Source organism: Coregonus lavaretus (genome assembly GCF_964263955.1).
Source record: "Coregonus lavaretus genome assembly, chromosome: 16".
NCBI lineage: Eukaryota > Metazoa > Chordata > Actinopteri > Salmoniformes > Salmonidae > Coregonus > Coregonus lavaretus.
Genome location: NC_140003.1, coordinates 621,725 through 637,741, shown reverse-complemented (window position 1 = coordinate 637,741; position 16,017 = coordinate 621,725). Strand labels below are relative to the sequence as shown.

General features: G+C 43.3%; 1 protein-coding gene across 3 annotated transcripts in view; it reads right to left on the bottom strand.

Annotated features, from left to right (window-relative positions):
* LOC311143712 (E3 ubiquitin-protein ligase MYCBP2-like) overlaps positions 1-16,017 on the bottom strand; it is a 316,497-nt gene that overhangs the window by 201,938 nt on the left and 98,542 nt on the right. For all 3 annotated transcript variants that reach the window (XM_084179581.1, XM_084179580.1, XM_084179582.1), the window contains exons 12-16: positions 8,114-8,318; positions 7,420-7,584; positions 6,880-7,038; positions 6,499-6,703; positions 5,830-5,975 (exon numbers count right to left, since the gene is read on the bottom strand). In XM_084179581.1, the coding sequence (XP_084035707.1) occupies positions 5,830-5,975; positions 6,499-6,703; positions 6,880-7,038; positions 7,420-7,584; positions 8,114-8,318 (880 nt within the window). The remainder of the gene's footprint in view (positions 1-5,829; positions 5,976-6,498; positions 6,704-6,879; positions 7,039-7,419; positions 7,585-8,113; positions 8,319-16,017) is intronic.

The window sequence follows — 16,017 nt, the reverse complement described above, 5'->3', positions numbered from 1 at the left end:
TGAAAACGGTGAGGAATGAGCCCAGAACTACACGGGAGGATCTTTTCAATGATCTCAAGGCAGCTGGGACCATAGTCACCAAGAAAACAATTGGTAACACACTATGTCGTGAAGGACTGAAATCCTGCAGCGCCCGCAAGATCCCCCTGCTCAAGAAAGCACATACAGGCCCGTCTGAAGTTTACCAATGAACATCTGAATGATTCAGAGGAGAACTCGGTGAAAGTGTTGTGTTCAGATGAGACCAAAATGGAGCACTTTGGAATCAACTCAACTCGCCGTATTTGGAGGAGGAATGCTGCCTATGACCCCAAGAACACCATCCCCACCATCGAACATGGAGGTGGAAACATTATGCAGAAACATTTCTGCTAAGGGGACAGGACAACTTCACCGTCAAATCTTGGGTGAGAACCTCCTTCCCTCAGCCAGGACATTGAAAATGGGTCGTGGATGGGTATTCCAGCATGACAATGACTCAAAACACACGGCCAAGGCAACAAAGGAGTGCCTCAAGAAGAAGCACATTAAGGTGCTTTCCAAAAAAAAAGTGTAAAGTGGTTATCCCACTGGCTATAGGGTGAATGCACCAATTTGTAAGTCGCTCTGGATAAGAGCGTCTGCTAAATGACGTAAATGTGCCCTTGAGCAAGGCACTTAACCCTAATTGCTCCTGTAAGTCGCTCTGGATAAGAGCGTCTGCTAAATGACTAAAATGTAAAATGTAAGGTCCTGGAGTGGCCTACCAGTCTCCAGACCTTAATCCCATAGAAAATATGTGGAGGGAGCTGAAGGTTCGAGTTGCCAAACGTCAGCCTCGAAACCTTAATGACTTGGAGAAGATCTGCAAAGAGGAGTGGGACAAAATCCCTCCTGAGATGTGTGCAAACCTGGTGGCCAACTACAAGAAACATCTGACCTCTGTGATTGCCACCAAGTACTAAGTCATGTTTTGCAAAGGGGTCAAATACTTAATTCCCTCATTAAAATGCAAATCAATGTATAACATTTTTGAAATGCGTATTTCTGGATTTTTTTTGTTGTTATTCTGTCTCTCACTGTTCAAATAAACCTACCATTAAAATTGTAGACTGATCATTTCTTTGTCAGTGGGCAAACGTACAAAATCAGCAGGGGATCAAATACCTTTTTCCCTCACTATATACTGTACTGTTGGAGCTAGAAACACAAGCATTTCGCTACACCCGCAATAACATCTGCTGAGCATGTGTATGTGACAAATAAAATGTGATTTGATTTATGTTTGGGCTAAACAGCAGATCTGGGATATATCTAAGGAGGATGGTCTACGGCAGTGATTCTCAACTGGTTTTGCCTCGGGACCCAAATTTGAACCAGGTTGTCTCAGTCGCCGACCCAATAACTATACTGAAGAAAATTAATTCTGAGATAAAATTATTGAATCACTTTCTTTCTGGATTAAGTCGTTTAACACTAGAACCGCCTGGCCTTTCAGCCTACAAGTATCCGCTAGAGAACGTTGCCGGGCGTCCCCCTTTAGCATATGCTTCAGATCCTTATCAACCCACAAGGTGTGCAAACATAAGCACCAATGCTTAATAAATAGTGCATAATCTATTGTAAAAGATGAATTGCATGAAGAAATATTCATGGAAAATATATCAATAAAAATACAAAAGAACAGTTATTTGTTTAGATAGAGTCAAAGATGTTTTGTATAATTCTACAAATTCCTAGAAAAAACATAGGCATATAGCCTATTTTTGTTTCCCTTAAAATAAACATTACAGTGTAATCCATTTGATCAACTTGATTTGTAGAATTAGTAATAGAGTTATAGTAATGAATAAAGTCCAGTTACAGCTTCCTTTGACAAAGTAGAAACGAAAAAGATAATAATAATATAAATTATTTGCTGTATTCCTAAACAAAAGCACCAGTGTAATAACAATTGGAAAGGATGAAATGCATCAATAAATAGCATATTAATTTAAATTGTAAGTTTATTATGTTACTAGTGTTTGCTTAGTAGCCAGAGCAATGATGCTGCGCGAGTGGTCATGTACTGAATGCATGGACAGCATGGATATTCTTGGAAAAAGTGAAATTTGGAAATAGAGCTGCACACCTCTTGAATTATGAGAGTTATTTGACAAAGGTAAGTGCAACAGAAACTGCCGAACGTCCTCTTTCTGATACTTTATAGAAATCAAAATGTATTACCTGCATGTGACTCTGAAGGAGGATTTGATCAAGTGATGCATCTGTAAATTACAAGATGCGCCCATTTCTTCATGTACAATTTGACAACTGATAGGCTTAATATTGTCACTCATCAGATTGTCAATTTAATCTTGTCTATAGGCTAACTCTTATTATGTGTGAAATTAGTTTCTGTATAGTTTAGGTGTAGTTTCGATGGGCCGGTTGTGCAGGCTAACTGGCATCATTTTTTTCCCGCTCATCAACTTGGATGACTGCAACACATAGCATGTTTTAATTTCCCTTACATTACATTTGATTAGTAATAGAGTTACAGTAAATAAAACAGTCAAGAATGGTCTCAACCCCCAAGGCGCGCAGTCAAATTATTAACATGAGCACCAACACTGATAAATAGGCATAACAAACTCATCGTTACACTATTGTCTATCTAAATTAAATCAACCTCTTTACCTTATCATTCAGTTAGGCCTAATTTAAATTCAATTGTGAAGTAAGGTGCACAATTATAGCCAATTCATCCATTTGTCATTCATTCAGTGAGAAGAGAGAGACACATTAGCGCCTGGCTGTGTACCAACGTCCTACAGCACATTGTCTTGGTGGGTTAAGTTAGAAATAGGTTTGAAAAAAGGCTCTAAAAACTTTTCTGTTTGTGTTTTCACATTTCTGACAAATGAGCAGTGTAAAATCCAAACATTTAGGAAAAGTCAGGGAAGGCGCAGGACATAGCATTTTTGGGGAGCTGATATTTTCTTAGGCCGTTGGACTATGGCGGTTCTAGTGTTAAGTTTAGACAGGGGTATACATATTTTTTAACTCAGACACCCGCAACCCATTCAAAACTTCCTTTGACCCAACTCACCAGTTGAGAATCGCTGGTCTAGGGCAGGGGTGGGCAATAATTGCGGCTCAAGGGCCACATCGGGATTTCAAAAATAAACAGAGTGCCGCACATTCTTTGGGGGGGGTCATTCGTAGGAAGAAAACAGAAACCGCTCTGTTTGTCCTAACCGCAAATAGCAGACAGAGGTAACTCATGTAACCACGGTTCTATGCTGTTATTTGGCTGGCGGGCCACATCCAGCCCACAGGCCATATTTTGCCCACGCCTGGTCTAGGGAAAACACTGGTTGAGACACGTAGCTATGGTAAAGCAGTATGCTGACATGGAATGATAGACAAAAGAGAAATAAAAGAAGAAGCAGAAAACAGCGATGGCTTGTAACTTGTGACATAGAGTGCCTTCAGAAAGTATTCACACCCCTTGACTTTTTCCACAGTTTGTTGTGTTACAGCCTGAATTTAAACTGGATTAAATTTAGATTTGTTGTCACTGGCCTACATACAGTATCCCATAATAATGTCATATAAGGAAATCAGTCAATTGAAATAAACGCATTAGGCCCTAATCTATGGATTTCACGACTGGGAATACAAATATGTATATCTCGGTCACAGATACCTTTAAAAAAAAAAGGTAGGGGCGTGGATCAGAAAACCAGTCAGTATCTGGTGTGACCACCACTTGCCTCATGCAGTGCGACACATCTCCTTCGCATAGTTGATCAGGCTGTTGATTGTGGCCTGTGGAATGTTGCGCCACTCTTCAATGGCTGGGCGAAGATGCTGGATATAGGCGGAACTGGAACACGCCGTGGTACGCATCAATCCAGAGCATCCCAAATATGCTCAATGGGTGACATGTTTGGTGAGTACGCAGGCCATGGAAGAACTGGGACATTACCCAGCTTCCAGGAATTATCAAATCAAATTGTATTTGCCACATGCGCCAAATACAACAGCTGTAGACATTACAGTGAAATGCTTACAAGCCCTTAACCAACAATGCAGTTAAGAAAATAAAAAAAGTGTTAAGTAAAAAATAGATAAGTTAAAAATAGCAAATAATTAAAGAGCAGCAGTAAAATAAAATAACAGTAGGGAGGCTATATACAGGGGGTACCGGTACAGAGGCAATGTGAAGGGGAACCGGTTAGTCGAGGTAATTGAGGTAATATGTACATGTGGGTATAGTTAAAGTGACTATGCATAAATATAAACAGAGTAGCAGCAGCGTAAAAGAGGGGGTTGAGGTGGGGTGGGGGGCAACGCAAATTGTCCAGGTATCCATGATTAGCTGTTCAGGAGTCTTATGGCTTGGGGGGTAGAAGCTGTTTAGAAGCCTTTTGGACCTAGACTTGGCGCTCCAGTACCGCTTGCCATGCAGAAGCAGAGAGAACAGTCTATGACTAGGGTGGCTGGAGTCTGACAATTTTTAGGGCCTTCCTCTGACACCGCCTGGTTTAGAGGTCCTGGATGGCAGGAAGCTTGGCCCCAGTGATGTACTGGGCCGTACGCACTACCCTCTGTAGTGCCTTGCGGTCGGAAGGCCGAGCAGTTGCCATACCAGGCAGTGATGCAACCAGTAAGGATGCTCTCAATGGTACAGTTGTAGAACTTTTTGAGGATCTGAGGACCCTTGCCAAATCTTTTCAGTCTCCTGAGGGGGAATAGGCTTTGTTGTGCCCTCTTCACGACTTCACGACTTGTCTTGGTGTGTTTGGACTATGATAGTTTGTTGGTGATGTGGACACCAAGGAACTTGAAGCTCTCAACCTGTTCCACTACAGCCCCGTCGATGAGAATAGGGGCGTGTAGTCCACAATCATCTCCTTTGTCTTGATCACGTTGAGGGAGAGGTTGTTATCCTGGAACCACACGGCCAGGTCTCTGACCTCCTCCCTATAGGCTGTCTCATCGTTGTCGGTGATCATGCCTACCACTGTTGTGTCGTCGGTAAACTTAATGATGGCAAATAATGTAGCAAAGCAATATTCACTTTTTGTCCTGAATAAAGAGTGTTATGTTTGGAGCAAATCCAATACAACACATTACTGAGTACCGCTCTCCACATTTTCAATTATAGTGGTGGCTTCATCATGTTATGGGTATGATTGTAATCATTAAGGACTGGGGAGTTTTTCAGGATAAAAAAAATGAATGGAAGCTAAGCACAGGCAAAATCATAAGAGGAAAACCTGGTTCAGTCTGCTTTCCACCAGACATTGGGAGATTAATTGACCTTTCAGCAGGACAATAACCTAAAACACAAGGCCAAATCTATACTGGAGCTGCTTACCAAGAAGACAGTGAATGTTCCTGAGTGGCCGAGTTAGTTTTTACATAAATCTGCTTGAAAATCTATGGCAAGACTTGAAAATGGTTGTCTAGCAATGATCAACAACCAATTTGACAGAGCTTGAAGAATTTTGAAAAGAATAATGGGCAAATATTGTACAATCCAGATCCGCAAAGTTCTTATAGCCTTACACAGAAAGACTCACAGCTGTAATCGCTGCCAAAGGTGATTCTAACATGTATTGACATATGGGTGTGAATACTTATGTATAAATTAGCTAACATTTATTATGGGGTATTGTGTGTAGATGGGTTGAGAAAAAAAATCTACTTAATTTTGAATTCAGGCTGTAACAACAAAATGTGGAATAAGTCAAGAGGTATGAGTACTTTCTGAAGGCACTGTATACTATACAGTTTGCGAATGGGTACACCAAACCAGAGCATGCAGATATATTGAACAACTGTTATTGTGTGTTGTACCTAGTAGTAGGTCTAGTGGTATCATCTCCTTGACAGCGTCGAAGATGCCCCTCTGTCTGACCTCCTGTCCATCCAGCTCCCTGGCACAGGATTTACAGCAGCCACATGCTGAGCAGCCAGACTCCCCCGAACCACAGCCACAGATACTGAGTGGGAGAGAGAGAGAGAAACACAAACAGACAAAAATACACAAATAGACACACACAGACAAGAGAGACAAACATCAATACAAACAAAAAAGACATCCACCAGACACAAGACAAACCAAAGCACACAAAAACACATACAGACACAAATATTAGTTCATCTGATCAGCATTCCGACACAACAATACTGATTTGTAAAGACAGAGCACCAGGCACTAGCAAATAGACTTGCCCAAAAAACAACCATGAAAACATACATTTTACATTTACATTTTAGTCATTTAGCAGAGGCTGTTATGCAGAGCGACTTACAGGAGCCATTTGGGTTAAGTGCCATGGACAGATATCTTACCTAGTGAGCTCGAACCAACAACCTTTCAGTTACTGGGCCAATGCTCTTAACCGCTAGGCTACCTGCCGCCCGTAGACCCAACCATAAATGTACGTTCTCTTATCAAAGATAACGCAACTAGTGAATGTGTGTGTATGTCTGTATATCTGCCTCTTTGTCAAGTTTCCTTACCCTCCGGGTACCCTGTCGGGCCGTCCACTGCTGACACAGCTGGCTCCATAGCCGGTGCAGTCTCCACACACCGTGCACACCATGCACTGGTCCAGCTTCCACTTGTGCATGCCCGGCTGGCACATCATGCTCTTCTCCTCCTTCTCCTCCAGCTCATCCTCCAGGTCCTCATCCATGGCCGTCGCCATGCTCTCCACGCCAAATGCTACAGGGGTTAGAGAAGATATGTTTACATGAATGGGTGATACACGCAAAATACACAATATATACATGCAAAGAAAGAGGTGTTTGGTGTGCATACGGTATATTAAAGTATGTTTGTGTTGTGTGGTAATTTGTGTGCTCGTGTATGCTCATATGTGTGTCCGTCATGCATGTTACCTTTCCCCGCCTGGTTCATGGCCCCTGTTTCTCGGCCACACTGGCCCTTGTTGTTGACCCCAAATGTCCAGACCTCTCCACTCTTTGTCAGGACACAGGTGTGGGCCTTCCCCATGGCTACCTGCGTTACAATGTGACCCTTCAGGTCTGACACCTGGCCTGAAGGGGGCACAAGAGAGAGGAGAAAATATTGATACTGTATAGCTACTGTAAAAGACCTAACCTTACCCCGACTGAATCATGCTACGTTTCACTAAACTGAGCTGAATTCGGTCAGAATTTCCAGGCTATATAAGACCATTATCAAACCAACAAGGCTTTTCAAAAGCTTTCTTTGATAGCCATGTTGTAATATTTCAGACTAATATTTCATTTGTGAACATTCGTAAACATTTGCACGAATGAACACTACCCAGATTAACCCTCTCTCTGACCCACTCAAGTTCATCAGCATCACTAACGCAAATTAACATTTGTGTACATTTGCACTAACCAACGCAACCCAAATGTACCCTTTTCCCCGGTCTCTATCCCACTCACAGGTGCTGTCGCTGTAGATGGCGTCCTTGCCGAACATGTATAGCTCTCCGTCCTTGGTGACGATGCTGCTGCTGCCGTTGTTGCAGGCCGTGTTCACCGCCATCTTGGTCTCCAGCTTCATCATCTTCTTGGGCTTGTAGGGCTTCGGCTGGCGCCGGCTCTTGGCTGGAGAGTACAGACAAAACATTAGAGAATCATCTCTATGCAAGAGGCGCACAAGACAACACAGGTGTAGTGGGAGATAGCAGTTAAATATCGCAATATTATTTTTGGACGATTTTATATCAACATTTGACTTCAAGTAATTTTCTACTGTAGCTAGCATTAGTCGGCTGTGCCTGCTGCAAAACTAGCTTTTTCTCCATCTTCTTTTAAAAAAGTGAGCCTTGAATGATCAAAACTCAATTTCTCATGGCTCGCTCTTGTCTCTCTGCAGCAGACACGTGTGAGCAATATATTTGGAACATCAAATCGCAATATCGAATCGCAAAACATCTAGAATCATGAGAATCGCAATACATATTGTTATCGGCACCTAAGTATCGTGATAATATCGCATCGTGAGGTCCCTGGCAATTCCCGGAACTAATCCTTACCAAAAGATACAGAATCTTATATCCTGACTTATTGATGTGTGTGTTCTAATTTACGCGTGTTCTCGTCTGTATAGGTGTGTGTTCTCATCCATACTTACTGGACTCTCCGTCCTCTCCCTTGCTGGCGGAGCCAGTGAAGAACACGCTGCCATCCTCTGCCACCAGCAGGGCGTGCGAGCCGTCGTGGCCCACCGAGAACTGGACGATCTTAGGGGACTTGGTGACGGGCAGTTCCACCCATTTACCTGCCGATGGACCACCCTGCTTGATGCCCAGGCTCTGATATTTCCCTGTGTAGTAGATCTGAGGAGGGAGAGGAGGAGGGGTGAGAGGGAGAGGAAAGGGGAGAGAGAGAGAAAATAATTTAATAGAAACTGTCGCTTAAATTCTGGACATAGTCTAAAATGAGAAAGTCAGAGATTAGGGAAATCCATGCTGTCTCTGCTTTCCTTAGAATATTAGAAAGTTTGATTTCAAGTAATTTCCACTAAAACGTGGGTGTTCCTTAATAAATTATCTCTCGGAGCACACACTGAATGTGGTAAAGTTAGAGGTTGGAAGTTGGATATTCCACAGACATTGGGCTCTTTGGGGCCAGTTAGGGACAGGGAATAAATTACACAATGTACATTGGATAATATTTTCCCATTTCCAATAGCTCAGAATTTATTGGACATAGAAACATTAAAATGTTCATATAAAATATTGAAATCATTTGATGAGAAAACTAGGTGTGCAATAAGAAAATATTGTCCCATGTACATTGTGTAATTTATTGACGGTCCCCAACTAGCCGCATAGAGCCCAATGTCTGTCGAATATCCAACCTCTAACTGTACCATGGTCACACACAGGACACTGTGGCTGAAGAGTAGTGTTCTAATCACACAACATCAGTCAAGCACCAAAGCTAAATTGGCTAAAGTTGGCTAGCTTGCTTGCTTCCTCCAGACATAAATAAGAGAACACCTCACTTAGACCAGTGGTTCCCAAACTGTGGGGCGGGGGCGAGGGGTCGGCAGGGAGGAACTCAGTCCAGCTTTAAACATACTCTTTAAAAATAATAATAATAATAATAATATGCCATTTAGCAGACGCTTTTATCCAAAGCGACTTACAGTCATGCGTGCATACATTTTTTTTGTATATGGGTGGTCCCGGGGTTCGACCCCACTACCTTGGCGTTACAAGCGCCGTGCTCTACCAGCTGAGCTACAGAGGACCACGAAAGGAGCAATTTCGAAATTGGGTAGTGCATCATCAGTTCCTCTTGTCATGTTAGTCATTGCATACCTTAGAGAGCTATTTATAACTATAATGTCCAGATCAACTAGCCCCTGTCAGCTAACGTTTTTTATTAAGGTTATTAAGCCCATAGAAATTGTTGTAATTTTTTTGTCACTCAAATATCACAAGAATTCACATTAGACATGGCAATAGGTATATAATTGCAAAAAATTTACTTTTAAAACTGCAACATTTTCTTTGCACCCCATTAAAAAATGTGTAGAATTGCAGGAAATAAGCTTTAAACGTGCAAAATTCTCTCCACCTACAAGAAGGGTGTGAACAGTTTGTGTCATGAACAGTGCTTGTATGAACAGTGCTTGTGCCCATAGAAATAGACGTGGATGTTCCCAATGTTGAAAGGGTGGCCCCCCGAGTGAAAAAGTTTGGGAAACCCTGACTTTGACCATTTTACTCATCCTAGGAGAGCTGCTTAGACTGTTTTCATGTTGTCTAGATGGGGTGAGTGAATATACCTGTGTAACTGTTTTGCCAGAGTGAATGTACAGCGCCTTGCAAAAGTATTCATCCCCCTTGGCATTTTTCCTATTTTGTTGCATTACAACCTGTAATTTAAATGGATTTTCATTTGGATTTCATGTAATGAATTCAAATCAATTAACAGCAAGGGTTACATTAAATAGGCTTTTTTACTGATGCATTTGGCAATATTCAATTCATACACACAAAACATATAAACAAAAGTATTCACTGTGAAAGTTGATAGGCTACATTGGTAGGCCATTCATATATAGCTTATGCGCAGCATTTAGTTCAATTTATCCAATCAGTTATTGTTTTCTTGCGCAAACCGCGACCAACGCCTGTCAAACTCAGACATTTATCTCAAAACACAGGGATGTCGATTCGCACGGGACTAGTATTATTGTTTTTAACCTTTATTTAACTAGGCCTTTATTTAACTAGGCAAGTCAGTTAAGAACAAATTATTATTTACAATAATGGCCTACCCCGGCCAAACCCGGACGACGCTGGGCCAATTGTCCGCCGCCGTATGGGACTCCCAATCACAGGCGGATTGTGATACAGCCTGGAATTGAACCAGGGTCTATAGTGACGCCTCTAGCAATGAGCTGCAGTGCCTTAGACCGCTGCACCACTCGGGAGCCCCTAATTATCAGAGGATGTTGGAGTTCGCCAAAAATTGCTGGAATTGTTACTCTGCTGCCATGTAAAAATTACAGGACAAAAACTACTGATGTGGTGTTTTGTGCTCGTGCACATAATTACATTAAAACAGTAAAACTAATCCCGTCTGAATAGGGCACAATAGGGCCTGACCTATAGCATATCATATACACATCAATAAATTGGTTATAACAAACTCTGAACACCGTAACACATGTGACAGCAAAATGGATGCAGAGGACGTGATAATAGACAATCCTGAATGAATCGTGAATAATGATGAGTGAGAAAGTTAGAGGGTCAAAAATCCTACCCACAAGACATGCTAACCTCTCACCATGATCAATAACAGGGAGGTTAGCATGTCTTGGGGGTATGATCCTTGACCCTCTGTAACGTGTGTGTGTGCATGAACTTTGTGCCGAGTCACAGGTCAACTGCTCCTATTTTTACTTTGGATCCCCTGGCTGGCTGGAACAGGGAGGGTAATCTGCAGATAAAGCCAGCAGTGGAGATTACGGCCTTCTCAGTGATACAGCAGGCTAGACAAGGGCCAGGCTAGCTAGCTCTGCTACACTATCTCACAGGGCCTACACTACGACACCCATACACAGACCCAAACAGAGGCAAAGACATACCACTTAGTCAAGACGATCTTAATCCCTGGCATTTAGAGAAGGTAAACACACAGTTATAATTACAAACAAGCCCACATAAACATGTACCTTTAATTTAATATAAGTATTACTATCTAGGCCTAATGTTTCTTTTTTGTGGACCCCAGGAAGACCAGCTTCCAGCTAAATGGGGATCCAAATAAACTATCCCCCAAACAAACATGGTTCTGTTTCAGTCTGTCACTTAGACGTCCAGATTGGTCCATAATACAGTATATTTCATTGTTTGTGAATTATAGGATCTCTGTATCCAGTGCTGGTGGTTGGTCAGTGTTTTCCCTCCTGCTTGTTTAACTGGGAGGAATGGGCGGCACAGACAGCAGTAGAGCAACGCAGCAGTGGACTCATTGCTCTGCTAGATGGATGGAATAATCCAATCACTTCCAGTTATTTAAGCATAGAAGTGGATCCATGAGCTCACTGCTCAAACACAGGCACACACACACACACCTCTCTTCATTCCTGCCCACGCCCACTCTTTGACTGGAAGGAGAGCGAGGGCATGAATTTATTTGAGAGTGAATTGTTTTTTGCAGAAAGTTCAGTTTAACAGGCTAGTCTATTTCGTTTAATTACATTTTTTGATCCAGGTGTATTTACAGACGCCTTCAGAAAGAATTCAGACCCCTTGACTTTTTCCACATTTTGTTAGGTTACAGCCTTATTCTAAAATTGATAAAATTGTTCCCCCCCCCCCAATCTACACACAATACCCCATAATGACAAAGCAAAAACATTTTTTTTTTCTCTGCTAATTTATTAGAAATAAACAGAAACATTACATTTACATAAGTATTTACTGAGCTCTTTGTTGAAGCCCCTTTGGCAGCGATTACAGCATCGAGTCTTCTTGGGTATGACGCTACAAGCTTGGCACACCTGTATATATTTCTTAATTATTCTCTGCAGATCCTCTCAAGCTCTGTTAGGTTAGATGGGGAGCATTGCTGCACAGCTATTTTCAGGTCTTGCCAGAGATGTTCGATCGGGTTCGAGTCCGGGCTCCTGAAACCACTCCTGTGTTGTCTTGGCTACAGAGAGGGAAAAAAGTATTTGATCCCCTGCTGATTTTGTACCTTTGCCCACTGACAAAGAAATGATCAGTCTATAATTTTAATGGTAGGTTTAATTGAACAGTGAGAGACAGAATAACAACAAAAAAATCTAGAAAAACGCATGTCAAAAATGTTATAAATTGATTTGCATTTTAATGAGGGAAATAAGTATTTGACCCCCTCTCAATCAGAAAGATTTCTGGCTCCCAGGTGTCTTTTATACAGGTAACGAGCTGAGATTAGGAGCACACTCTTAAAGGGAGTGCTCCTAATCTCAGCTTGTTACCTGTATAAAAAAGACACCTGTCCACAGCAGCAATCAATCAGATTCCAAATTCTCCACCATGGCCAAGACCAAAGAGCTCTCCAAGGATGTCAGGGACAAGATTGTAGACCTACACAAGGCTGGAATGGGCTACAAGACCATCGACAAGCAGCTTGGTGAGAAGGTGACAACAGTTGGTGCGATTATTCGCAAATAGAAGAAACACAAAAGAACTGTCAATCTCCCTCGGCCTGGGGCTCCATGCAAGATATCACCTCGTGGAGATGCAATGATCATGAGAACGGTGAGGAATCAGCCCAGAAATACACGGGAAGATCTTGTTAATGATCTCAAGGCAGCTGGGACCATAGTCACCAAGAAAACAATTGGTAACACTACGCCGTGAAGGACTGAAATCCTGCAGCGCCCGCAAGGTCTCCCTGCTCAAGAAAGCACATATACAGGCCCATCTGAAGTTTGCCAATGAACATCTGAATGATTCAGAGGAGAACTGGGTGAAAGTGTTGTGGTCAGATGAGACCAAAATCGAGCTCTTTGGCATCAACTCAACTCGCCGTGTTTGGAGGAGGAGGAATGCTGCCTATGACCCCAAGAACACCATCCCCACCGTCAAACATGGAGGTGGAAACATTATGCTTTGGGGGTGTTTTTCTGCTAAGGGGACAGGACAACTTCACTGCATCAAAGGGACGAATGACGGGGCCATGTACCGTCAAATCTTGGGTGAGAACCTCCTTCCCTCAGCTAGGGCATTGAAAATGGGTCGTGGATGGGTATTCCAGCATGACAATGACCCAAAACACACGGCCAAGGTAACAAAGGAGTGGCTCAAGAAGAAGCACATTAAGATCCTGGAGTGGCCTAGCCAGTCTCCAGACCTTAATCCCATAGAAAATCTGTGGAGGGAGCTGAAGGTTCGAGTTGCCAAACGTCAGCCTCGAAACCTTAATGACTTGGAGAAAATCTGCAAAGAGGAGTGGAACAAAATCCCTCCTGAGATGTGTGCAAACCTGGTGGCCAACTACAAGAAACGTCTGACCTCTGATTGCCAACAAGGGTTTTCCACCAAGTACTAAGTCATGTTTTGCAGAGGGGTCAAATACTTATTTCCCTCATTAAAATGCAAATCAATTTATAACATTTTTTGCATGCGTTTTTCTGGATTTTTTTGTTGTTGTTCTGTCTCTCACTGTTCAAATAAACCTACCATTAAAACTATAAACTGATCATGTCTTTGTCAGTGGGCAAACGTACAAAATCAGCAGAGGATCAAATACTTTTTTCCCCTCACTGTATGTGTTTAGGGTCGTTGTCCTGTCATCTTTACCTTGATCCTGACTAGTCTCCCAGTCCCTGCCTCTGAAAAACATCCCCACAGCATGATGCTGCCACCACGCTTCACCGTAGGAATGGTGCCAGGTTTCCTTCAGACATGATGCTTGGCATTCAGGCCAAAGAGTTCAATCTTGGTTTCCATCAGACCAGAGAATATTGTTTCTCATGGTCTGAGAGTCTTTAGGTGCCTTTTGGCAAACTCCAAGTGGGCTGTCATGTGCCTTTTACTGAGGAGTGGCTTCAGGATTGGTGGAGTGCTGCAGAGATGGTTGTCCTTCTGTAAGGTTCTCGCATCTCCACAGAGGAACTCTGGAGCTCTGTCAGAGTGACCATCGGGTTCTTAGTCACCTCCCTGACCAAGGCCCTTCTCCCCCGATTGCTCAGTTTGGCCGGGCGGCAAGCTCTAGGAAGAGTCTTGGTGGTTCCAAACTTCTTCCATTTAAGAATGATGGAGGCCACTGTGTTCTTGGGGAACTTCAATGCTGCAGAAATTTTTTGGTAGCTTCCCCAGATCCCTGCCTAGACAATCCTGGCCATGCAGTCATGAGTTAACAGGGAGTACAGGAGTGGTCTGAGCACGCACCCGAGGGCCCCCGTTTTGAGGATCAGCGTGGCGGATGTGTTGTTACCTACCCTTACCACGTGGGGGCGGCCCATCAGGAAGACTACGGTGGTCTGCTAGAAACATGTTGGTATTATAGACTCAGACAGGGAGAGGTTGAAAATGTCAGTGAAGACGCTTGCCAGTTGGTCAGCGCATGATCAGAGTCCACGTCCTGGTAATCCGTCTGGCCCTGCGGCCTTGTGAATGTTGACCTGTTTAAAGATCTTACTCATATCTGCTACGGAGAGCGTGATCACACAGTCGTCCGGAACAGCTGATGCTCTCATGCATGTTTCAGTATTACTTGCCTCGAAGCGAGCATAGAAGTAATTTAGCTCATCTGGTAGGCTCGTGTCACTGGGCAGCTCGCGGCTGCGCTTCCTTTTGTAGTCTGTAATAGTTTGCAAGCCCTGCCACATCCGACGAGCGTCAAAGCCGGTGTAGTACGATTCGATCTTAGTCGTGTATTGCCGCTTGCCCTGTTTGATGGTTCAACCAAGGGCATAGCGGGATTTCTTATAAGCATCTGGGTTAGAGTCCCGCTCCTTGATAGCGGCAGCTCTACCCTTTACCTCAGTGCGGATGTTGCCTGTAATCCATGGCTTCTGGTTGGGGTATGTACTTAAGGTCACTGTGGGGACGACGTCATCGATGCACTTACTGATGAAGACAGTGACTGATGTGGTGTACTGCTCAATGCCATCAAAAGAACCCCGGAACATATTCCAGACTGTGCTAGCAAAACAGTCCTGTAGCTTAGCATCTGCTTCATCTGACCACTTTGTTTTTGACCGAGTCACTGGTGCTTCCTGCTTTAGTTTTTGCCTGTAAGCATGAATCAGGAGGATAGAATTATGGTCAGATTTGCCAAATGGAGGGCGAGGAGAGCTTTGTACGAGTCTCTGTGTGTAGAGTAAAGGTGGTGTAGAATGTATTCCCTCTGGTTGCACATTTAACATGCTGGTAGAAATGAGATGAAACGGATGTAAGTTTCCCTGCATTAAAGTCCCCGGCCACTAGGAGCGCCGCCTCTGGATGAGCGTTTTCCTGTTTGCTTATGGCCGTATACAGTTCATTGAGTGCAGTCTTCGTGCCAGCATCGGTTTGTGGTGGTAAATAGACAGCTACGAAGAATACAGATGAAAACTCTTGGTAGATAGTGTGGTCTACAGCTTATCATGAGATACTCTACCTCAGGCGAGCAAAACCTAGAGACTTCCTTAGATATCGTGCACCAGATGTTGTTTATCAATATACATAAACCGCCACCACTTGGTCTTACCAGAGGCTGCTGTTCTATCTTGCCGATACAGTGTATAACTCACTAGCTGTATTTTATTATTGTCTTCGTTCAGCCACGACTCGGTGAAACATAAGATATTACAGTTTTTAATGTCCCGTTGGTAATATATACGTTCTTGTAGTTCGTCCACTTTATCATCCAGCGATTGTAAGTGGACCAATAGTATCGATGGCAAAGGCATATTAGCCACTCGTCGCCGGCTCCTTACCAGGCACCCCGATCTCCTTCCACAATACGTCCTTTTCTTTAAACTGCGAATGATGGGGATAAGCGCCCTGTCGGGTGTCTGGAGCAAATCCCTCTCGT